The 25,514-nt window shown below is 46.3% G+C and overlaps 3 protein-coding genes across 3 annotated transcripts in view; 2 read left to right on the top strand and 1 right to left on the bottom strand.

The window, feature by feature from the left end:
• Positions 1-10,449, top strand: part of rsf1a (remodeling and spacing factor 1a) — a 37,690-nt gene extending 27,241 nt beyond the window's left edge. The window contains exons 12-18 of the mRNA XM_079560282.1: positions 623-671; positions 2,607-2,701; positions 2,770-2,828; positions 3,036-3,246; positions 6,019-6,188; positions 7,742-7,918; positions 10,083-10,449. Coding sequence (XP_079416408.1) covers positions 623-671; positions 2,607-2,701; positions 2,770-2,828; positions 3,036-3,246; positions 6,019-6,188; positions 7,742-7,918; positions 10,083-10,333 — 1,012 coding nt within the window. The 3' untranslated portion in view covers positions 10,334-10,449. The remainder of the gene's footprint in view (positions 1-622; positions 672-2,606; positions 2,702-2,769; positions 2,829-3,035; positions 3,247-6,018; positions 6,189-7,741; positions 7,919-10,082) is intronic.
• A 1,056-nt stretch (positions 10,450-11,505) lies between these two features.
• Positions 11,506-20,368, top strand: clns1a (chloride channel, nucleotide-sensitive, 1A). The gene is made up of 8 exons (XM_079560308.1): positions 11,506-11,716; positions 11,761-11,887; positions 12,841-12,977; positions 17,442-17,546; positions 17,669-17,779; positions 18,533-18,706; positions 18,773-18,857; positions 20,205-20,368. Exons 2-7 carry the CDS (start codon positions 11,769-11,771, stop codon positions 18,841-18,843), a joined length of 717 nt encoding a protein of 238 aa, XP_079416434.1. The 5' UTR covers positions 11,506-11,716; positions 11,761-11,768; the 3' UTR covers positions 18,844-18,857; positions 20,205-20,368.
• Positions 20,369-21,436: 1,068 nt separating this feature from the next.
• Positions 21,437-22,583, bottom strand: aqp11 (aquaporin 11). The gene is made up of 3 exons (XM_079560136.1): positions 21,809-22,583; positions 21,611-21,727; positions 21,437-21,543 (listed from the first exon to the last, which is right to left on the bottom strand). Exons 1-3 carry the CDS (start codon positions 22,446-22,448, stop codon positions 21,479-21,481), a joined length of 822 nt encoding a protein of 273 aa, XP_079416262.1. The 5' UTR covers positions 22,449-22,583; the 3' UTR covers positions 21,437-21,478.
• Positions 22,584-25,514: the final 2,931 nt, after the last annotated feature.

A 25,514-nucleotide genomic window follows, 5' to 3' on the forward strand; every position in this document is an offset into this window, starting at 1 on the left:
TCACTCTGACCTTCACTCTTGGCTTCACTCTGTCCTTCACTCTGTTCTTCACTCTGTTCTTCACTCTGTTCTTCACTCTGTTCTTCACTCTGTTCTTCACTCTGGCCTTCACTCTGTTCTTCACTCTGGCCTTCACTCTGACTGTCTCTCTATCCTTCACTCTGTCCTTCACTCTGACTTTCTCTCTATCCTTCACTCTGACCTTCACTCTGTCCTTCACTCTGACTTTCTCTCTATCCTTCACTCTGACCTTCACTCTGTCCTTCACTCTGACTGTCTCTCTATCCTTCACTCTGACCTTCACTCTTTCCTTCACTCTGTCCTTCACTCTGACTTTCTCTCTATCCTTCACTCTGACCTTCACTCTGTCCTTCACTCTGACTGTCTCTCTATCCTTCACTCTGACCTTCACTCTATCCTTCACTCTGACCTTCACTCTGACCTTCACTCTGACCTTCACTCTGACTTTCTCTCTGACCTTCACTCTGGCCTTCTCTCTGGCCTTCTCTCTGGCCCTCACTCTGGCACTCTGGGCTTCACTCTGACCTTCACTCTGACCTTCACTCTGTCCCTCACTCTGACCTTCTTCTCACACGCACTGACCTGCTTGTTGTGTGTGCAGGAGGGAGCGGCTAGTGTACGTGGGCATCAGTGTGGAGAACATCCTCCCGGTGAGACATCGGGCCCTACAGCTCCAGTCTTCTATAAGAACCAGTTTTCCACATTAAAACTATTTTAATGATGTCAGTTTGAATTATTATTTTTTTTTTATGAGGCTGTTTGTGTGAAGCAGCAGAGCTGAGTGTTTGGCTCTGTCCCAGTGGGGCAGCTCATTCTGAACATAACACACTGGTTTGGACTTGCCAATGTGGCAATGGTGTTTTTTGATGTAGTTGGTGTGACGGTGTGCCACTAAAGTCTAGCTCTAAGGGATCATTGAATCCTTTGTATGATTGCATTCAAGAAGTTAAGATATGGATGGAGGCCAACTTTTTAAGTCTAAACAAAGATAAGACAGAAATGGTAATATTTGGAAATTCTTCTAATGTTCTCGACAACTGTGACAGCGCCACTGGCCCACTAGCTTCCTTCTGTCACCCTTTTGCAAGGAATCTCGGTGTGTTTTTAGACAATGAATTTAAATTTGAGAAACACATAAATCATGTTGTCAAATCAAGCTTTTTCCATCTTAAAACTCTAAGCAAGGTAAAAAACTATCCACCTGCCTGTGACTTTGAGAAAGCCATTCATGCTTTTATAACGTCGCGACTTGATTATTGTAATTCTGTGTACACTGGTCTTGGTCAGTGTTCAATTTGTCGCCTCCAAGGGAACAAAATGCAGCTGCTCGTCTCCTTACAGGGACCAGAAAGAGACAGCACATCCCCCCTGTGTTAGCTGCTCTACACTGGCTCCTGTGTGTTATAGGAGAAGGTTTAAGCTTTTACTTGTTGTCTTTAAATGTCTCCACGGCGCTGCTCCTCTGGATTTGTCTGAGCTTCTGGTGCGTCACGGTCCTGCTTGGGCTCTGAGATCTGCTGATCAGCTGCTTTTAGAGGTTCCTCGCTCCAAATATGTGACTAAAGGGGACAGGGCTTTCTCTGTGGAATGACCTGCCTCTCCACATCAGAGCTGCACAGACACTTGAATATTTAAAATCGTTGCTTAAGACACATTTTTATGCAAAAGCTTTTAGCACATATCTGGCCAAATTGAAGCTGTTAGTGCTTTGCTGTTTTGTATATTGTGTTTTGTTTCTTATTATTATATTTATTAATTTATTTTTCTGTACTGTAGACCTTTTGTGAAGCACTTTGGTCAACAGCAGTTGTTTTAAATGTGCTATATAAATACATTTGATTTGATTTGATTTGACAGTGACTTGGTGTGAACTGTCCATGTCTCGACTGATAAAGCTGCGCCTGTGGTGTACACCTTGCATAAAGTCGACTTTAAATAAATGAGGGCCCCTGGGAGGAGCCACCACAACTTGCTTGACTGCACTGTCAATGAAATAGATTTTATCATGTGCTATAGTCACAGCGTTTTCAATCCCATTAAAACAGTACTGAGTAACTTGTTTACCTTAATAAATCCTTTCCGTCGTCCCTCTGAGGGTAATACAAGTTTTGATGGGATGATCGGGGTGTCTGTGTCTCTGGCCAGAAAGCCACACTTGCAGCTTCCCTGCTCCGACCCGGAGCACTAATACACACTGGAATCATGAAGAAAAATTAACGGGCAAAGCTAACTGCAGGCTAGCGCCACTTTAGCAGCATTTACAGCCAAGTTTGAGTGAAAAATATTATCTCCATTGTGTAATTGGATGTACAATATTCCTCTCTACCTTTGTCTTTTTAGTAAGCAGAGTATTTACTCTGACGGACAAATTACTGAGTAAAAAATGCTATGACACCTGCAGTGCCGCTTATGGCCTCTAGGGGCATGAGTTACTTAGTACTGCTTTAAAGTAAGCGGTAAGAGACCGGTTACCCAATGATCAATCCTCAAAGTGGGTTTATTGCCTGAATGATGGTTGCACAACATTATAGAACCTTCAAATGTCTTTGGTTCTGTAAATCTGAATGTTCCGTCTGGGTTTGTAGGAGGGAGACAAAGAGAAGAGTCCAAAGAAGAAGGACGTCCGCCGGAGCCACCTGGGGAGACGCTCCACTAGAGCCAGGAAACACATCAGCTACAGGTGAGCTAATGTGTGTGACGCCAATGTGTGCACGTGTCGCTGACCACTTCTGTCACGCTTCTTTGTAGGTTTGATGACTTCGATGATGCCATTAATGAGGCCATAGAGGACAACAGAGAGCTGAGAGGTGAGCCTGCTCTGACCGCATCATGGAGAACTGCTGTACAACTGAGAGCTTATCTGAACATCTCAGACAGGATTCAGCAGGTTTAATGTTGTGTGCTTTCCTGCATGTTCCAGGAGGTTCATGCGGTGGCGCTTCTGTGTTTGTCTTTTCTTGTCTATGCGCCCTCTGCTGGTGACAGTGGTGTTCTGTCTTTACTCATTCTCTAAGGAACACACTCCACACTCTTAGGTTCAGGTTCTGACGAAGGGATCGACATCCAGCATCCCATCACAGGGCACGCTGCCAAGAGGACCGAGACACAGCGGCCAATCAGATGGCCCGCTGGCCGCGTCCGGAGGAAGCAGAAGCGGCGCCTCAACGACCTGGAGAGTGACAGCACGGCAGCAGACAGCGAGGAGGAGTACCTGCTCAGCCACAGGTACTCACAAGTACACACAAGTATATACAAGCACACATAAGACAGCGAGGAGGAGTACCTGCTCAGCCACAGGTACTCACAAGTACACACAAGTACACACAAGTATATACAAGCACACACAAGACAGCGAGGAGGAGTACCTGCTCAGCCACAGGTACTCACAAGTACACACAAGTATATACAAGTACACATAAGACAGCGAGGAGGAGTACCTGCTCAGCCACAGGTACTCACAAGTACACACAAGTATATACAAGTACACATAAGACAGCGAGGAGGAGTACCTGCTCAGCCACAGGTACTCACAAGTACACACAAGTATGTACAAGTACACATAAGACAGCGAGGAGGAGTACCTGCTCAGCCACAGGTACTCACAAGTACACACAAGTACACACAAGTATATACAAGCACACACAAGACAGCGAGGAGGAGTACCTGCTCAGCCACAGGTACTCACAAGTACACACAAGTATGTACAAGTACACATAAGACAGCGAGGAGGAGTACCTGCTCAGCCACAGGTACTCACAAGTACACACAAGTATATACAAGTACACATAAGACAGCGAGGAGGAGTACCTGCTCAGCCACAGGTACTCACAAGTACACACAAGTATATACAAGTATATACAAGCACACACAAGACAGCGAGGAGGAGTACCTGCTCAGCCACAGGTACTCACAAGTACACACAAGTATATACAAGTACACATAAGACAGCGAGGAGGAGTACCTGCTCAGCCACAGGTACTCACAAGTACACACAAGTATATACAAGTACACACAAGACAGAGAGGAGGAGTACCTGCTCAGCCACAGGTACTCACAAGTACACACAAGTATATACAAGTACACATAAGACAGCGAGGAGGAGTACCTGCTCAGCCACAGGTACTCACAAGTACACACAAGTATATACAAGTACACACAAGACAGAGAGGAGGAGTATCTGCTCAGCCACAGGTACTCACAAGTACACACAAGTATATACAAGTACACATAAGACAGCGAGGAGGAGTACCTGCTCAGCCACAGGTACTCACAAGTACACACAAGTATATACAAGTACACACAAGACAGAGAGGAGGAGTATCTGCTCAGCCACAGGTACTCACAAGTACACACAAGTATATACAAGTACACATAAGACAGCGAGGAGGAGTACCTGCTCAGCCACAGGTACTCACAAGTACAAACAAGTATGTACAAGTACACATAAGACAGCGAGGAGGAGTACCTGCTCAGCCACAGGTACTCACAAGTACACACAAGTATATACAAGTACACATAAGACAGCGAGGAGGAGTACCTGCTCAGCCACAGGTACTCACAAGTACACACAAGTATATACAAGTACACATAGGACAGAGAGGAGGAGTACCTGCTCAGCCACAGGTACTCACAAGTACACACAACTATATACAAGTACACATAAGACAGCGAGGAGGAGTACCTGCTCAGCCACAGGTACTCACAAGTACACACAAGTATATACAAGTACACATAAGACAGCGAGGAGGAGTACCTGCTCAGCCACAGGTACTCACAAGTACACACAAGTATGTACAAGCACACATAAGACAGCGAGGAGGAGTACCTGCTCAGCCACAGGTACTCACAAGTACACACAAGTATGTACAAGTACACATAAGACAGAGAGGAGGAGTACCTGCTCAGCCACAGGTACTCACAAGTACACACAAGTATGTACAAGTACACATAAGACAGAGAGGAGGAGTACCTGCTCAGCCACAGGTACTCACAAGTACACACAAGTACACACAAGTATATACAAGTACACATAAGACAGAGAGGAGGAGTATCTGCTCAGCCACAGGTACTCACAAGTACACACAAGTATATACAAGTACACACAAGACAGAGAGGAGGAGTATCTGCTCAGCCACAGGTACTCACAAGTACACACAAGTATATACAAGTACACATAAGACAGCGAGGAAGAGTACCTGCTCAGCCACAGGTACTCACAAGTACATACAAGTATATACAAGTACACATAAGACAGAGAGGAGGAGTACCTGCTCAGCCACAGGTACTAACAAGTACATACAAGTATGCACAAGACAGCGGAGAGGAGTACTACCAATTACACACAAGTATACAGTAGTACAGCCACAGGTACGAACAAGTACACACAAGTGTATACTAGTATACACAAGTATATACTAGCAGGTAGGTGGGGGCGGGCTCTAGCTCTCGCTGGTTTCTGGAGTGGTGCAGGTGAGTTCTTGGCAGACTTGTGGTGAATAGGCCTGAGGAGTCTTCTCACTGAGGAAGACTGATGCTCTGGCAGAGATGTCCAGGCTTAGATACTGCAGATGATGAGGAGTAGAGTGGACTCAGGTCTGCCGAGGGAGACAGAATGATCTACCACGCCCACAGTAGCAACAGACAGGACAGAGAAAACAAAAGTACAGGGACACACACTTCAACAATGTCAACAGTGCTGATGCTGCTGAGGCGACGGTGCTGCAGATGGTAGAGCGGGTTGTGCCGTTGTGTCCTTGGGCAAGACACTTCACCCACCTTGCCTCCAGTGTCTGCGTACATTGGTGTATGAATGGGTGAGTGGATCCTTGCTGTAAAGCGCTTTGAGTGCCTAATGTAGGTGGAAAAGTGCTAATTAAGTTGAGACTATTTGCCATTCAGGTGTGCTCAATAGTCCGAACATCACGGTATTTCAAGAAATACGCAGACGCGAGATGTGTGGCCTAGGCCCAAAGTAATGAGGAGGTCTGTGTGTTTCAGCTCTGAGGAGGAGGAGGAGCTGGCCGGCTGGGGCGCAGGTGACGAAGCTGACAGCGAGCTGTGCAGCGGGGACAGTCTAAGCGGGGACAGAACCAGGCGGAGAGGGCCCAGGCCCGGTGTGGGACGGCCCAGACGGAGGACACGCCCTGAGGACAACCCCAAACTCATGGGTATAACACTGCAACTGTGGGCTTTTCAGTTCAGAGCAAGTCAGAGGTAACCAGCCAGGACATGATAGATAGATAGATAGATAGATAGATAGATAGATAGATAGATAGATAGATAGATAGATAGATAGATAGATAGATAGATAGATAGATAGATAGATAGATAGATAGATAGATAGATAGATAGATAGATAGATAGATAGATAGATAGATAGATTCAGTATTTGAATTTACAGGGAGAACCATTATGTTTACATACACTTTATAAAAAGACACATTTGAATTTTTTTCTCACTGTATGACATGAAACTAGAATTCAGTTTTGGATTTCCTTCCACAAGCTTCTCACAACAGTTGGCAGGAGTTTTGGTCCATTTGTCCAAACAGAACTGGTGTAACTGAGACACATTTGTAGCCACCTTGCATGCCCATGCCTTTTCAGTTCTGCCCAAACATTTTCAACTGGACAGAGATCAGGACTTTGTGACGACCACTTCAAAACATTGACTTTGTTATCCTATGCTTTTAGACTTGTCCATTTGGAAGACCCCGAGCTTTAACTTCCTGGCTGATGTGTTGAGATGTTGCTCTAATATTTCCACAGTCTTCTTTCTTCATGATGTCATCTATTTTGTGAAGTGCACCAGTCCCTCCCACAGCAAAACAACCCCACAGCATGATGAAAGATTCCCCCTTTTACCTCATAAAAGTGATGACAATGGTCATTATGGCCAAAAAGTATTACAGGATATGTCTCAAAAAATTAAAGTCTTTATTCTTTTTCATTTGCAAACTCCAATCTGTGTTTTTCATGTTTATTTTGGAGAAAGAGCTTCTTCCTGCAGAGTTCCCTCTCAGCCCATGTCGGTGCAGGACTTGTTTCACTCTGGATAATGACAAACTCTGACCAGGTTCAGCATCTTCACCTGGTCTTTTGCATTTGTTCTTGGGTTGATCTTCACATTTCAGACACAGCACGTTCATCTCTGGGACACAGAACCCGCCTTCTTTCTGATCTGTGTGATGACTGGGCATTTCCATCATTGTTTGAACCAATTAATGACGTGGCATCTTCAAGTGTCTTGAAATGACACCCAAGGATGAACCAGACTTGTGCTTCCATGGTCATGACATCGTCACCTTTCCCATATTATTGAAAGGTATAGTAAACTTAGCGTATGTAAACTTCTGACTGCAAAAAGTAATGACCAATTGTGTCAATTGTATCTCTCATTCTTGTGGAATTTGACAAATAGAAATATTTTTTTAAATTCTACTTAAATAAAAGTTCATTCTGGTTTCATGTCACACAGTGAGTAAAAGTGTCTGTAAACATATGGTTCTCATTGTAAAGTTTTTAAATATTTTGCAGTAACATGTATCAATTTGAAAATGTTGTGGTTTTAATTTTCAATGCTGCTTTGTCTGCTTCGTGTCAGAACAGAGCAATGAAAACATTTGATGGATGAGGTCTGGATAGGTGTGACCAGTTAATCTATAATGATGATGATTCTGCTCAGACAACACTGTAAACATGCACAATGCCTGTGTTTCAGACTGGGACGTGTCCAGCCTGAGTGACAGCGGAGAGGAGAGCAGCAAGAGGGCTCTGCGGAGAGGGCTGACCCAGCAGGTCAACTACTGCGAGAGCTCCAGCTCCGACAGTGGACACACACCTGCTCTGAAGACACAGAAGAGACGGCAGGAGCGAGTGTCCAGTGACTACAGCGAAGGTCAGTGCAGACATACAAGTTTAACGGATGTCCAGTGGAGACTGCTGCTTCTCAAACACATGTTATGTAATGGAAGCGTCAGACACAAAGAGACACTCAAAGCTTTGAGTTAGTAATTCTGGCTTGGTCTCATAATTCCTAGTTCACAAATCCCAAATAAACATTAGTCACTCACTAATACAGGGTGATCCGATGACTGTGCTTGAAATCAGATCACCAAGGCATGCACGTGCTTAATTTGCTGATCACCAACTAAATGTAGCATAGGGATGTGTGAGCGAAGGGAGATGAACTGTTTAGGGTTATTACTGGAAATGCACCAGTCCAGCCTTCTTCTTCTGATACCGATTCTAGGGGTTGAAGTGTTTGCCGATATCCAATATTAACGATACAACAGACTTAAAAGTGGCTGCTGTGAGTGAAAAAGTTCCAAGGACTTTTTTACCCTAAATATCCTCGGCTATATGACAGGCTGTAGGTTACATTAATGTAAACAACTCACAGAAAGTGATCTGATCATTTCAAATGGGGTCAGCCCTATGTTCCCCGGGTCCGATGTTCCCCGGGTCCGATGATCTTCCCCGGGTCCGTTGTTCCCCGGGTCCGTTGTTCCCCGGGTCCGTTGTTCCCCGGGTCCGTTGTTCCCCGGGTCCGATGTTCCCCGGGTCCGATGTTCCCCGGGTCCGATGTTCCCCGGGTCCGATGTTCCCCGGGTCCGATGTTCCCCGGGTCCGATGTTCCCCGGGTCTGATGAACACTGGGTCAGGGGAACATCAGACCCTCCGGCTGCAGGTCTCGCTCATGTAACCTAGACATTTCCTTGGTCATATTTTTAGAGTTGAAAATATGACCTACTTTTCCCTGGTGTGTAATGTTCATGATGTTTATTATTTTACATCTTTCTAGTAACATACAAAGAGGTAAATATTGCAACCATACTGTACATAAGGGCCAGAAATGAGTCCCAGTTCTGTCCTTGGAATATGGAACTGTCTCCCATTTTCTGTCACTAATGAATGAATGAATATGAATAAACAAAAACCAGGCACAAAAATCAAATGTAGTGCAACCGAAAAGAGGGCATTTTTTGGCTCAAAAGTGAGATTTTATCTAATTTGTACTAAGATGTCAAACAATTGACCAAGACATGTAGAGAGCACTATAAGAAACACATTTATGCCGTTTTTTAAGCAAAAAAAGTTCATTTGGTGCTTAGTTGTCCTTTAATTAGTTAACGTTTTCCGACATTCCATTTGGATAATTGTCTTGGCACACCGATCGAATTGGTAATTACAACTTGTAAACTCGGAGATGTCCAGACTGCTCTGAGTTCTGATACGAGATGAAGACAGCAGTTGCGGCCCCCAGTGGAGGTGTATCAGTGATGTGGAGGTTGCTTTTGGTCACAGCCTTCGGGTATAACGTTGTGTAGCTGGTTTTGAATTATACCTAGAGTTAAAAATATTCATATAATGTTAGCAACTTATTAGCTAACTGTATTATTACATACAACTTTATTCATCTGGAACGTTCTGAGATTGTAAATTGTAAATTTCATGTGGGAAAAATGACCAGTGCCTGGAACGCACCACAGGACTATCTCAGCGAAATATCCTGGTTCTGAGCTTCAAAATGACATGCATGCCCATGGCCCATATTCACTGAGCTTTAGTCGAGTTGTGTTGTTAAAACGGTGAGAGCCAAACACAGGTCTCTTCAGTATCAGATATTTGGAATCAATCCACGATATCTGCTCAGATCGGTGTATTACAGACAGAGAGAAGTCCCAGCTCTAAGCGCATTTGGAGTTTCTCTCTGAGCAGGTCTCGTGAGTCCTCCAAGTTTACAGCGTCCTACTGTCTGTCACAGAGAAATGTCCATATTCTGCAGAGATACGAGGAGCTATTGTCAGCTAAACCAGGTTTGGAAATGGGGAACGCGAGGTGGAGCGTCGCCGTGCACACGATTTACCAGTGCTCTCCCACACACAGTAATAAAGGCCCTCAGGCAATAACTACTGCTGATCAGGTCACAGCGAGGTCAGTGTCCTTTTTGGACATCTGGTCACCCTAGTGAGCTGTACACCTCCTATATTTATATCTGACTGAGTTTTAGCATGATGCTCTGTTAGCACTTTTCAAACTAACCACACTTCCACTGTCAGTCTCTGCATTTTCCAGAGACTCAGACGAGGAGTGCGCCAAGGAAGAGCATGGCATGCGGAAACGAACACGGACCAGGCACCGAGCCAGAGTCAAACAGAGGCCCAGGCCCAACCCCCCCAGGCAGACTGACACGTCCCCCCCATCTTCAGAGGACGAGCGGCCCCTACGCAGGAGGCCCATCTGTCTGGACTCTGACGAGGAGGGGCAGAGGCGCCCCCACAGCAGACAGCACCGCCGCGCCCAGTCCTGACAGCACTGTGACTCGGGAGCGCGTTTTACTGGGAACACTCAAAGTACCACCATATGGCAGTTTCAGGCACCCATTTACAGTTAGCACAAATATATTTAAGATTTAGAGCTAAAGATATGACCTACTTTTCCCTGGTTTGTAATGTTCATGATGATTATTTTACGTCTTTATAGTAAGATACGAAGAGGTAAATATTGCAACTATACTGTACATAAGGCCAGAAATGAGTCCTTGGAATATGGAACTCTCCCATTTTCTGTCACTAAGGTTCTAGATAGAACAAAAACGGTTTCTTTCATATTTTTGCCTTGTTTTACATCAAATTGCCAGTTTACTGGTGTCACTAAATGTGACCCCAGATGTTAACCATCAAAGTAAGTCATTATTGGTGTAAAAACATCTGTCATTATGTACTTTAAAGGTTTTGTTTAATGCAGAAAACACTTTTGGACACCTTAGCCTGGGTGTGTTACTTTGTATCATTTTAATAATGTATGGTGTGTTTGTATGGATCGGATACGGCACCTTATCCAGCGTAGTGAAAGGCTATTTGAGCGCTAAAATGATTGCAGGAAACTTCTTGGGTTAACGCATAATGATGTCCAGCTGTAATAGAGCTATGCTGTCCTAAAGTTGTGCGTTAGTGCCACACAGTGGGTGTTACTGTAACTGCAGCCAAGACACTGTAAATATGTGTTGTCACGGTGACCGTTCTGTTTGAGTACAGTACTGTCATGTTGTGGATAGGTGTCACTATAGAGATGGAGTGTGTGCATATTTCAAATTGTTCTCTTGATTATTATTATTATGGATATAATTCCTTGACTTCCATGGCCCGGTATATTTGTCCAGCAAAATATGTATATATAGTACTATTTTTACTATTCTGATCTGTAGGAAGTTGCCACTACACATATAGGCCTACAGATGAACGGGGCCACAGCGCTTTATTCAAATGGGCTGAAGAATGAAAGTATTAATACTGTTCTGTTGTATGAACGCCATTTTGGATCGAAGCGTGTGCAATAAAAGGACGAATATGACTCATTATTTAATTGTTGTTCTGGAGAATCTGTTTTTAGGTATATACATGGTATATACATGTAAGTTATGCTTATTTTTGTATACACCGGATGTGCATTTGTGCGCACCGGATATTACGTATACGGAAGTGATTACCGCGACACTTGTTTGAAAGCTTCTCACATGCAGCTGTAGTTGAAGATATCTCCGACACAGCCGTCAGGTTTCTCTTTATGGACCTTGCGCAGTCATTTTACTGAAAGATAGCGACTGTGTACTCTCTTCATCCGCAGCGCTTAGCTCCAGTCGGTCACGGAGCTTTCCGGTGTGTTCCCCCAGTCCCCGGTCAGATTCCGCTCAGTCCCCGGTCAGATTCCGCTCAAACACGCTCAGTCCCCGGTCAGATCCCGGTATGGTGGTGCTGAAACACCTCTCTCCACCCACCGAGGGTGTGCGGCACGAACAGGCCGAGACCACGGCGGTGATGGACGGACAGCGGCTCGGCTGCGGGACCCTCTACGTGACCGAAACGTAAGTGTAACGTTTGTTTTTGTAAAAGCCTGTAGGCGCACGTGCGGCTGATGAGCTTCTGCTGTGAGCACTATGCAGACATCAGACTGACGTTACAGTCACGTTACAGTCACGTTACAGTGATGTTACAGTGATGTGGGACAGATACAAAAACACTAACATCACTGTAGATGTTAGTGTTTTTGTATCTGTCCCTGTCAAATAAACCAAATCAATAAATGAAGTGAGATCAGGCTCTTCATCACCCTATCCTCTTCATCACCCTATCCTCTTCATCACCCTATTCTCTTCATCAGACTATCCTCTTCATCACCCTATCCTCTTCATCAGACTATCCTCTCCGTTTACATGGTCAGTAAAGTCGGCTAACTGGAGTAGGCAGAGAAGTCCAGTGGAGGCAGCACAGGTTTAGCATCAACGTTTTAGGATTTAAGCTGTAAACTATGTGTTACTTTCTTCAGCCATTGTGATGATCTTGGCTAAGTAAAATAAAAGTAGCATAAACCGCGCTTTATTTCTTTATGGCTATAAGGGTGAAGACACTAAAGAGAGAGAGAGAGAAATTTAAATAGTCTGTTTACAGCCGCTTCAATAATTTAAGAGCTCCAATAAGATCATAATGAGGTATTTTGTCTGCATGTAAACTTATCCACTGTCTTCAGTCTGTATCATCGTCTTCATCAGTGTATCGTCTTCCTCGCTGTATCGTCTTCATCAGTGTATCGTCTTCCTCGCTGTATCGTCGTCTTCATCTGTGTATCATCGTCTTCATCCGTGTATCGTCGTCTTCATCCGTGTATCGTCTTGATCAGTGTATCGTCTTCATCAGTGTATCGTCTTCATCAGTGTATCGTCTTCCTCGCTGTATCGTCTTCCTCGCTGTATCGTCTTCCTCTGAGGCTCTTTGTCAGTCACTGCTGCTCATGTGTACTCCCCGTGTCCCTGCTCCCCAGGCGCCTGTCCTGGTTCGATGGCTCGGGGCTGGGCTTTGCTCTGGAGTACCCCTCCATCGGTCTACACGCCATCTCCAGAGACGTGAGCGCCTACCCCCAGGAGCACCTGTACGTCATGGTCAACGGCAAACTCAGCGGTGAGGCCTGATACTAACACGTTTATTTACAAGTATGTCTAAGCTGATTTCGGAGCGGTCACCACAGGTATGACGGACACTGGCTGTCTAGTATTTAATAAATCAAGGTTCAACTTTGTTTTTGTCCCGAAGTCCACACTTGGAACAATAAAACAACAATTGTGTGTAAACAAAAGTCACAGCCTGATGCGTCAGTCTGGCTTTGAACATCTGAGAAAAAGTCCGCCAGTGATAGTCAACCTGCGCCCCCCCAGAGGAGCACGCTGTACAGATGGTCATTACCTTTTAGTAAGCTGCGATGAAAACAAATGTGGTCAGATGTTGCCTTCTGGTGAGGGGGTTTGGAATCATTCAGAGGTACCAAGGCTAATAAAACAGAAATGAAAACGCTAAAATACGATCTATGAAGGATTAACGGAACAGGCCACTGTTTTTACATACTGAGATATGTTTTTACCTGAGCTTAGACGAGTTCTTTAGGACCTGTCTGCTCTTCACGTGTGCCTTCTATCACGTAAACACAGCACAGACGGTGTTAGCATTTAGCCTCTCCCTCTCTCCACTATAGCTCCAAACCAGGTGAAGATAGAAGCTACCAAGCTCTTCCACGTTTTCCCTATTTAAATATGGTTACATGAAGTGTTAGACTACAAAGTATAATTACACAAAATTAAACAATGTGGATTTTCTATAAATAAAAGGGAGAACTATATTGTAAGGCGTAATAATCCCAGGAGTAGTTCGGCGTACGCACAGTGAAGATATTACTGCGCAATCTTCAAACTACTCCTGGTATTATTCACAGGTTTATCAAGATATTTTTCAGAAAAACCTGAGTTATTCACAACATGCATGAAATAAGTAAGTGAACCCCTGTATTAAATAGCTGGCTGACCCTTTTCTGTCGTTGTAGATTAGATGCTCACAACGATCAGGATGAATCGTGGACCATGTACTTACTTATTCCACGCTCTCCTGTGAATGTTTACGTGTTGTGGCCAATAAAAATCTGATCAAATGTAAATGTTTGGGTGCCATTAGTTTAAGCAGACACTGTTACTCATTCTTATGATTTTGATGAAGATCAGACCACATTTAGTGACTTAGGCAGAAATTCCACCGATGAGGAACCACCAGGGGTCCTTATGCTACAGTAGATATGATAGGAAGCATACAGGTTCCTTTCCCTAACTCCTTCCTCACTGACAGCCCAATTCGGAGGCTTCTTATCGAGTCGGATGCTGACGCACATCCAGTTTGGCGTTGGACCGCTTTCCAATTTACTGGTTTCGGATGTAAATCAAGACTCGCAGTAAAATGTTAAAACTCACTAAACAAGTTTGTTTTTCCTCTTAAAGAAACTTTGCTGCACCTTTTCGCAGACAACATCAGTGTTGGCTTCAAAGCATAACTTTAATCCAGAGACACTTTCAACTAGTTTTCCCTGGATTACAGCCTTGGTGCCACTAGGGGGCGACTTGCGAAAATCTTTTAACATGTCCTTTTTCTGGAACAGTTTGATTTGATGAACAAATCAAACTGTTCAGAGCAATGTAGAAAATCATCAACCACAGGACCGTGAACACATCGCTGTCCACTGCTCTGTCGTCACATTAGTGTCCTGACAGTCGGCTCCACTGGACACTGGTCATAGTTCAGATGAGAGTGTTGTTGAGTTGATATAAAAAGTAGTGACCTAAATAATAACTTGGTAAAAGTTAAAAAGAGCTACAAATAATGCATTCAATTTCTACAATTTTGAAAATAATACACCTCCACCTGGATGTCACTAAAGGCCTCTGCATACTCCACAAGACGCGAGAACTTTGTTCTTGTTCTTGAGGCAAAAAGAACGAGAACAAAGTTCGTCTGAGCTCTGACATTTCATACTCCACAAGACGTGTTGCTGCCGAACTGCCACGCCCCCTTTTTCCGCAGCCAAAACAAACAAGGAATGACCGAAATAAAACGAGCCATTTGACTTCAAACTATTATAAAATGTATCAGTCACGATATTAAAAACATTTTGAAGATTGACTTCATGTTTAGCCACATCTCCCGCTGGTTTATTATGTTAGAAAACGTTCACGTTAAAAGCTTACCTCCGTGTCACTCGGTAAAACCATGTTGTTTCATTTCATTTCATTTTATTTATTTCATTCAAAAGTGATGTTGTGCAATCACAATAAAACCGCCAAGCCAACACGGTATGAATGAAACGGAGAAGAGGAGAAGAACAAGTCTCATAATATCTAATAGTTTCACGTCTGTGTAGCTCAGTACAGGTTTTGTCCATCCAAGAACCTTCACTGAACATGTTGGTGACATTTCCCGGTGTTTGATGAAAGGATCTAAGATGTACAAGCTTGGTATTCCTCCGTCCACAAGCCTGAACCACTTTTTTTTTTCTTTATCACTCGCCTCTTTCACGCAGGCAGCGCCAGGCTCTTCTGTTTCCTCTTCGTCCTCGCCCAAAACGTCCGCGTGTTTCTCCCCAGGACTTTTTTGCCATTTGCGTGTCCTTGTAATCCTTCAACGAAGTATTTTACTGCTGCGAGCGGTGCCGCAAAACTATCCATGTTGTCTCCGTTTTCCGCACCGGTGTTAGGACGTAAACATTGGATTCTCGCTTCCCGCTTCCGCTAAAATAACCCCGCCCACTAAAAATCCAGCCAATCACAGCCAGAGTTCTCGCAGCCTTGCCGAAATAGTTCTGCTGAGCTGATGCGTCAGCCAGAGCTGCCGAACAGGAGCTGCGAGAATAAAATGACGTCATTTTGTTCTCGCAGCTCTGGGTGCGAGAACGAAGTTCTCGCGTCTTGTGGAGTATGAATAGGCCTTAACTGTTCTGACCTGGAGCTGCTGCAGTCGGTCAGGTCTAACTGTTCTGAGCTGGAGCTGCTGCAGTCGGTCAGGTCTAACTGTTCTGACCTGGAGCTGCTGCAGTCGGTCAGGTCTAACTGTTCTGACCTGGAGCTCCTGCAGTCGGTCAGGTCTAACTGTTCTGACCTGGAGCTGCTGCAGTGGGTCAGGTCTAACTGTTCTGAGCTGGAGCTGCTGCAGTCGGTCAGGTCTAACTGTTCTGACCTGGAGCTGCTGCAGTCGGTCAGGTCTAACTGTTCTGAGCTGGAGCTGCTGCAGTCGGTCAGGTCTAACTGTTCTGACCTGGAGCTGCTGCAGTCGGTCAGGTCTAACTGTTCTGACCTGGAGCTGCTGCAGTCGGTCAGGTCTAACTGTTCTGACCTGGAGCTGCTGCAGTCGGTCAGGTCTAACTGTTCTGACCTGGAGCTGCTGCAGTGGGTCAGGTCTAACTGTTCTGAGCTGGAGCTGCTGCAGTCGGTCAGGTCTAACTGTTCTGACCTGGAGCTGCTGCAGTCGGTCAGGTCTAACTGTTCTGAGCTGGAGCTGCTGCAGTCGGTCAGGTCTAACTGTTCTGACCTGGAGCTGCTGCAGTCGGTCAGGTCTAACTGTTCTGACCTGGAGCTGCTGCAGTCGGTCAGGTCTAACTGTTCTGACCTGGAGCTGCTGCAGTCGGTCAGGTCTAACTGCTCTGACCTGGAGCTGCTGCAGTCGGTCAGGTCTAACTGTTCTGACCTGGAGCTGCTGCAGACGGTCAGGTCTAACTGTTCTGACCTGGAGCTGCTGCAGTCGGTCAGGTCTAACTGTTCTGACCTGGAGCTGCTGCAGTCGGTCAGGTCTAACTGTTCTGACCTGGAGCTGCTGCAGTGGGTCAGGTCTAACTGTTCTGACCTGGAGCTGCTGCAGTGGGTCAGGTCTAACTGTTCTGACCTGGAGCTGCTGCAGTGGGTCAGGTCTAACTGTTCTGACCTGGAGCTGCTGCAGTCGGTCAGGTCTAACTGTTCTGACCTGGAGCTGCTGCAGTGGGTCAGGTCTAACTGTTCTGACCTGGAGCTGCTGCAGTGGGTCAGGTCTAACTGTTCTGACCTGGAGCTCCTGCAGTCGGTCAGGTCTAACTGTTCTGACCTGGAGCTGCTGCAGTCGGTCAGGTCTAACTGTTCTGACCTGGAGCTGCTGCAGTGGCTCAGGTCTAACTGTTCTGACCTGGAGCTGCTGCAGTGGGTCAGGTCTAACTGTTCTGACCTGGAGCTGCTGCAGTGGGTCAGGTCTAACTGTTCTGACCTGGAGCTGCTGCAGTCGGTCAGGTCTAACTGTTCTGACCTGGAGCTGCTGCAGTGGGTCAGGTCTAACTGTTCTGACCTGGAGCTCCTGCAGTCGGTCAGGTCTAACTGTTCTGACCTGGAGCTGCTGCAGTCGGTCAGGTCTGGGTTCAGCAACACTATGTGCCTGAAGAACCAAGTTACTCCATCAGTGGATTTGTTCTTCCCTGATGGCACGGGCAGATTCCAAGATGACAATGCCAGGATTCGTGACCCTTTCTTAGATGTTTTATTTGGTTTATTGAAAATGCGAGATGATGAATAATAGTTTTTCTTTGTGTTTCAGAAGAAAATGAATCGGAAATGCCGGCTGATGACGAGGAGGACAGTGGCAGTGAAGAGGAGCGCGCCATCACAGAGATCCGATTTGTGCCCTCTGACAAGAGTGCCCGTGAGTGTGTGTGTGTGTGTGTGTGTGTGTGTGTGTGTGTGTATGTGTGTGTGTTAGTGTGTTAGTGAGGGGAGGGGGGGTTCCATTATTCCAGTAACGGCTGATGTAAATGCTGTGTGCAGTGGAGCCCATGTTCAGTGCCATGTGTGACTGCCAGGCACTGCACCCCGACCCCGAGGACCAAGACTCGGACTCAGACTTCGAGGGAGACGAGTACGACGTGGAGGAGGCCGGTGAGTGAGCGGGCGTGCACTGCTGGCCGCTTTTCCAAGATTTACAAATTGTTTTCTTTTAAATTGTGATGGAGTAAAAGGCTACTTTAAGACAAATTGAGATTGTAATTTAACTTTAAATTTGACGTTGCTGTTGTCAGAGCGTGTCTAGCATTGAGGCTCTCTAAGGTACAAAAGAGGGACATCTAAAAGCTTTGTCGGCCTCATTACATTTAGCGCTGTCTGCAACACCATGAGAGCAATGAATTAAAAACCATTTAATGAGAAGCTGAAGCTGAAGCCGTAGGTCATTCGGAATCTACTCGCCTGATAAGAAGGTTGTAGGTTGGAATCGGGGCCACTCTTTCTTTCAATTTACAGCATCCGGATTCTTCACAGGGACAAATTTCTAAGCACATTACTCATCTGGCAGCAATGCTAGAAAACTAGTCTACAAGTACATTAAAGTGATACAAATGCTTTATAATTATATATTACAATGGGGGGACAGGAGGGGATGGTAAGTGGCAGGACGGGACAGCTACCGCTCACATGAAAAAGGACAAAGACAAATTTTCAGCAAACACAGCAGGTAACTGTTCCACATCATAAATAACTCTGAGCTCATGTTTGTGTCCTGTGCTTATTTTCCGGGCCTGTGTGCTGTGCGGATCCAGAGGCAGGTGAGTCTTCAGCGCCCCCTACTGTCCTACTGTCTCTGTGCTCTCCCCCCACACTTCTCGTCGTAACCTTCTATGTTGTCCCCACCTCCAGAGCAGGGGCAGGTAAACGTGCCCTCCTTCTACACCTGTGAGGAGGGGCTGTCGGCGCTGACGGCCGAGGGTCAGGCCACGCTGGAGCGGCTGGAGGGCATGTTGGCGCAGTCCGTGTCCGAGCAGTACCACATGGCAGGGGTCCGCACCGAGGAGTCCACCGCACAGTTCGAAGGTTAGCAGCGGGGCAGGAGGGGCGCAGGTGCGGGGCTGATGTGTATGACGGGCTGCTGTGTTGCAGATGGTATGGAGGTGGAGGCAGCAGCAGAGGCGGGTCAGTTTGAGGACGCAGACGCAGACGTGGATCACTGACTGGCTCTATCCTGGTGAGAACTACACTTCACGTTCCCCTCCTCCAGACGTCACCTTACAGTCTTTTCACAGGGCTTTCAAAAGCATTCAAGTTCTACATGTGGGAGTTGGTTCAGCCCATCGTTCACCATTTCAATAGTAGTAAAATAACATTGCTCAGTAGAAAAACAACAACAACTTTGGCCCCTAAGAGTACAAATATCCAGCTGCATGGGTTTAGTGCAGACTAACGGGTTGCCCTGTTATTACTCTTTACCAGTGATGTACCTGAACTTGTTCATTGAACGAAAGTTCATGAACACGTTCATATTTTGGGCGAACGTGAACTGAACGCAGTGTTACTGCCTGATGAACAAAACCATGAACGCGTTCATTCTGGTGTCCGTGAACGGCATTCCCGTTCTATTTACGTTTGTTCAATATGGTGCCAGATTTCTTATATCAGTGATTTAAGACCGCGGATCAGTGAATATAATTATAAACCCCCGCCGCGCTGTCAGAGTTTACCAGCGGTTCTAAACTCTGGCGGGTCCACGGTGTAGCTCGCGCTAGCTCCACCCCGCCCCTGCGCCAACGGCCCAACTGTGTCCAGTTCTGTGGCGCTGAACTCTGCTGTTTATGGCCCTGTATGCACATGGGTAACCTGCGGGTCCGCACGGTGCCCGTGAGCAGCCACAGTGTGAGGCTACAACGCTAGTTTCCCTTGTGTAACGTCTGTCGCTCCAAACTCCTCTGCTCTGCACTGCGCACTCATTTACATACAGTTTTTCAAATACAAATTTAATCTTAGTGAATCTTATTCTCATGATTAATTTACCAAATGAACACAAATGCAATTGAATATTTGTAGCTTAATTTTCCACTAAGAATTTACCAATTAAATAATATATTATATATATATATATTAAAAATAATAATCAAATAAAATATGATTAGCAAAGATATCCAAAATCCACTCATAAAACAGTGACAGGCTGACATGAAAGAGCTGCATACACTAAGTGAGGAGGCCATAATATGTTTGACTCATGGCTGAAGTCAACTTTCTCCAGCTGCAATAATGCATCTCATTATGATTGTTGCTTTATGAGAGGGGAAATATACTTCTCACCTTTTTCCCCCTGACCCGTTTTCATGCCCGAATAATAGCTCGCAACCACACAAAAAAAAACAAAAAACTATGAACTAGTTCATTTTTGGAACTATGAACGAACTACACTATTAACTATAAACAATTATGAACTATGAACGCACTAGTTCATGTTGAAATTTGTGAACTGAACTTCGAACTAGTTCATGTAGAAAATGAACTTTCCCCAACACTGCTCTTTACTCATCCTCTGTTTGTGTTTTTCTGTCAGGTGTGAGCTGAAGGGCCACAGGGTACTGCTGGAGGTCCTGGTTTCGTCATGCTCTTGCTCCTTGCTTTGTCTGCGTGAATGTTTTGTACCTGAAGAGCAGTTTACAGTCAGCTGAAATCAAATCTGTTCGAGTTTGTATGGAAGTTTGAATAAAGAGCACTTGTTTTGTAGGATATGTAGTTCAAATGTTTTATTTTCTTAAACATTGTGCAGAGGTTGGGTACACCAGTGGCATGCCGTGCAAACATCTGTACAGAAAGTACATCATACTAATAATGTCCGGGGGAGAAACACTTAATAGAAAAAAACAGATGTGCTACACATGCAGCTTTTGCTCTGTCTGATCCCTAAGCCGGTAAAAAAAGGCTATACGTATCTCACTTTGCATGTAATTAGTCTATCATATATACATTTCACAGTACAAGTTGAGTAACAGAAGTAAATGCACTGATATGACGAGCACCTGTATTTTTGTGCTCTGCCAAGTACAATGTCAGCTGTAGCAACCATGGATAAGCCTTTGTCTGGCACGTTGCATTAAATGAAGGTATTCTCTACAGGTCACTAATCTATTTTATGAATCTGACCATCAACAAAAAGGGCCAATAAGTGATGACAACCTGATTACAAAAGAGGCTCTACTTTGCATGTCACAGTATATAACATCAACAACAAAATGACTAGCCTGATGCCCTGAGAAAGTTAGCAGTTATATAGAAGCCGATGTGTGAGCAACGTCACCAAACGGTGCCTTTGCAAAGACGTCCAGGACGTTATGTAGGCAGGGGGGTTAAATTGCTTTATTTTCAAATTACATATGCTCCAGAATCCCTCAACTGTATTTTATGTTCAGTTTTTTTAATCCTCTGATAATTTAATTTGGGACGTTTTTATTACCTTAACAGCATTTCAGTCTGCCCCAGGGCAGCTGTGGCAACATACATACCTTACCATCACAGAGTATGGTGTGAATGAATAATGTATGAAATTGTAAAGTGACTGAGCATCTATAAAGCACTATATGAGTCTAATGCTCAGAAGTAGCACCACCCACTGTGATAATGAGCATGATGTGGCCCCTGTGTCTCCTGCAGAGTCTACATCAGGGTCCTTAACTCTGACAAACCCATAGGATCCTCACTACTGTCGCTGGAGCCCAGACCACTGGCCCCAGACCACTGGCCCCAGACCACTGGCCCCAGACCACTGGCCCCAGACCACTGGCCCCAGACCACTGGCCCCAGAGTGGACTCCAAACCACAGCAGTCTCCTCCTCACCTCCACTGCACGGGCTTCTGACCTTCCAGCCAATCAGAGAGCAGCACGGAGCCCAGCATCCCTGCAGCAGAACACAGCGGTTAGACAGACGCACACATGCACACGCGCACACACCCCAGGAGCCTCACCTAGCATGGGGCCCAGCCAGTACACCAGGCAGTACTCCGCCAGAGAGGGTCCGCTGCAGCGGAACTGAGTAGAGAAGGCGAGGGCGGGGTTAAACACAGCTCCGGTGCTCGGGCCTCCTGTGCGCGCGCACATACACACACAAACACTTATTACCGGACATCACGGCACCGGACCCCCCTCCGCGGCAGACCGTTTACCTGCGTACACGGTGGTGGTGATGACTGCAGCCACAGCGTGCACGCGGTATTTGTCCTCCACATTGCGCGTGTGCGTCATAGCTGTCTGCACGGTGAACGCGCACACCAACTCGACTGCGGTGGCAGTGAGCGGCGCGTGAATGGGGCTCGTGCACTGGAAACCGCGAGCCTGGTGATGCACGTGCATACCTGACAGGCCTAGACTCCACGCGAAGCGCATGACGGTGCGCGCAGCTGCGGCAGCCGCGAACTGACAGACGATCCTCCGCAGCGCGGCACCGAGCACGAGCCTACGGCGATACACGTGCACGAGCGTACACGCGGGGTTCCCGATGGCGCCTCTGAACGTGAGTCCGTGCACCACCGCCGCCACGTACGTCAGTGTGTGCGCGAGGCGACGCTCGATCCTGCCCACGTCCGACAAGACGCGCAGCTCGTGCGTGCAGCAGCACAACTGTAGAGTGGACACGAGCTCCGCCGCGTGCACCTCCAGCCCGCTGTGCGCGAGGACTCTGCTCAGTATCCTCCGTACCCCCTCACCAAGCAGCACGAGCCCTACGAGCACCGCGAGTGATACGGCCACATCCGCGCGGTCCGCCGCCCACTGCGCAAGCTCTGCCGCGCGCTCTGCCGCCTCCATGCTCTCTGTCCGCTCTGACCGACCACGGAGCTCCCGGTATCCACTGACCCAGCACCGAGCAGGAGGTTCCACCTTACTCAAAGCAGGCTCACGTGGGTCCGTGCGGAAGTGCGCGAGCTCCCGTTCCCTCCCCCTTCGGGCTATTGTCCCGGACTCTATTATATAGGCTATTTAGGCTTTACAATGAAGACAGACCGTCCATCATGATGATGATGATGATGATGATGGTGATGAGGATGATGGTGATGGTGAGGATGAGGATGAGGATGATGATGATGATGGTGATGGTGATGGTGGTGATGGTGATGGTGAGGATGAGGATGAGGATGATGAGGAGGATGAGGATGAGGAGGATGAGGATGAGGATGATGATGATGATGAGGATGGTGATGATGATGATGGTGGTGATGGTGATGATGATGATGATGAGGATGAGGATGATGATGATGAGGATGGTGATCATGATGATGATGATGAGGATGGTGATGATGATGGTGGTGATGAGGATGATGATGAGGATGATGATGATGATGAGGATGGTGATGAGGATGATGATGATGAGGATGAGGATGATGATGATGAGGATGAGGATGATGGTGATGGTGATGGTGATGGTGACTGTTGTCAGCTGTTTGTTGATTCAGTCACAAGGGGGCGCTCATCCCATGAGCGCACTTATATCAAAGTAACGGACCACTGACCTGTTCTCCTCCGGCTCCCAGGACTCCTGTAGTAGAAACGTGTGTGGGCGACGCAGTCTCAGGCGAGGATCATCCATCATGTGTTACACTAAACATGAAATGTGTCAGCAGCTTTCAAACCGTCATACTCACAACATACTTATACTACGTTTATTACTTTTGGACTTGGAGAAGGTCATTGAGCCGGTGGTCATTGAGCCGGTGGTCATTGAGCCGGTGGTCATTGAGCCAGTGGTCATTGAGCAGGTGGTCATTGAGCAGGTGGTCATTGAGCCAGTGGTCATTGAGCAGGTGGTCATTGAGCAGGTGGTCATTGAGCCGGTGGTCATTGAGCCAGTGGTCATTGAGCAGGTGGTCATTGAGCAGGTGGTCATTGAGCCGGTGGTCATTGAGCAGGTGGTCATTGAGCCGGTGGTCATTGAGCAGGTGGTCATTGAGCAGGTGGTCATTGAGCAGGTGGTCATTGAGCCGGTGGTCATTGAGCCGGTGGTCATTGAGCAGGTGGTCATTGAGCCGGTGGTCATTGAGCCGGTGGTCATTGAGCAGGTGGTCATTGAGCAGGTGGTCATTGAGCCGGTGGTCATTGAGCAGGTGGTCATTGAGCCGGTGGTCATTGAGCCGGTGGTCATTGAGCAGGTGGTCATTGAGCAGGTGGTCATTGAGCAGGTGGTCATTGAGCCGGTGGTCATTGAGCCGGTGGTCATTGAGCAGGTGGTCATTGAGCAGGTGGTCATTGAGCAGGTGGTCATTGAGCAGGTGGTCATTGAGCAGGTGGTCATTGAGCAGGTGGTCATTGAGCAGGTGGTCATTGAGCAGGTGGTCATTGAGCAGGTGGTCTCATGATCAGACTTGCCTGTGTGAACAGTGTGTAAGTGGTTGCCTGGCCGGCCACACTACATGCTTTTTCAGAGATATTTCAAAGACATAGTCTGGGAGTGAGCATGATCTCAACGATTTCCCGGTGGGCGTGATTGACAGACGGCATCAACCAATCAGAGCAACACTAGATACGTGGCAGTAAGAAAGCGGCAGGAAGCCTTTCCAAAGTCTGCGTGATTGGAGCGATGTGGGTAAAATGGTGAAATGATTGGCTGATTGGTTCTTCTTTCGAACAGAAAAGAGGCGTGTCTGGCACGCCACTTGGCTAACCACCAAAGTGGCTGCCTTTGGTGGTGGTTGGATTTTGACAGCCTCACTTCCGTCAGTCTGTCCCAGGGCAACTGCGGTTAGACAGGAGCGGAGTATGGAGAGAAGGAAGAATGACGACTGTTTCAGCCCTTTGAGAAGCTTGTGAAGCTAAAAGTGCAAGAGGGTTAGCCTTTACTATATTATGACCCCCCCATAATGAGAACATTACAACTTTGTTAAAGGCTCATTTTTCTGAAACAGGAAGTGAATACAATAGAAGGCGAGACATGGCAAGTGTTCTCCCTTAAAGCTGGAGTACCTGACTGTTGTTGTAGAGTAATTTATTTGTGTCGCCTAAGAGGAAGTTGTAAACACAGCATGTCTTCACCTAAATGTTTATGGAGCGATGGAAGATAAAAGAATAATCTAAATTGGTGCCTTTTATTTTGGGGGTGGTCCGCCCGCTTCACTTTTCCACTTTTTATATGCTGCTTGCATATAATTAATTTCCTTGAACAATTTGGATATGCATATTGTGAGAGCTAGAAATGAGTTTGGAACAAAACCAAACATTTCAGATGAATTCCAGAAAACACGGCAACAATATAATTTTTGTATAGATTTTTTCACAAATAACAAACTTAATAAAACTGCTACATTAACTAAAGTGAGTGCAACCCTAACCTTCTCGGAGGCTTCCGAGTTATGTTGGATTTAATGTGAATCCCTTTGGCATATTTATATCACAAATTAAAGGTGTTAACTTAAGTACACATTTGTGAAATGTATTATGCAGTGCTTTACCTGCGTAGGCAAGACAAGGCAAGTTTATTTGTAGAGCACTATTCATACACAAGGCAATTCAAAGTGCTTCACAGTTGCATAACATTACAGGAAAACAGATAAAATCAAGAAAAACATCCACATACAATTAATGACAGTAAAAAGCAAGAGTGCAGATAAAATACTTTCAGTCATATGCATCGGTAAAAAGAACTGTTTTCAGCCTGGATTTGAACATTGTCAGAGTTGAGGCCTGTCTCACATCCTCATGAAGACTGTTCCAGATTTTAGCTGCGTAAAACTGAAACGCAGCCTCAATGTGTTTATTATTGACTCTGGGAACCACCATGAGACCCCTCCCTGAAGCTCTCACTGTGTTTAGTCCTGACTCTGGGAACCACCAGGAGGCCCCTCCCTGAAGCTCTCACTGTGTTTAGTCCTGACTCTGGGAACC

This window comes from Gobius niger (assembly GCF_951799975.1).
Source record: "Gobius niger genome assembly, chromosome: 1".
In the NCBI taxonomy this organism is placed as follows: Eukaryota; Metazoa; Chordata; class Actinopteri; order Gobiiformes; family Gobiidae; genus Gobius; species Gobius niger.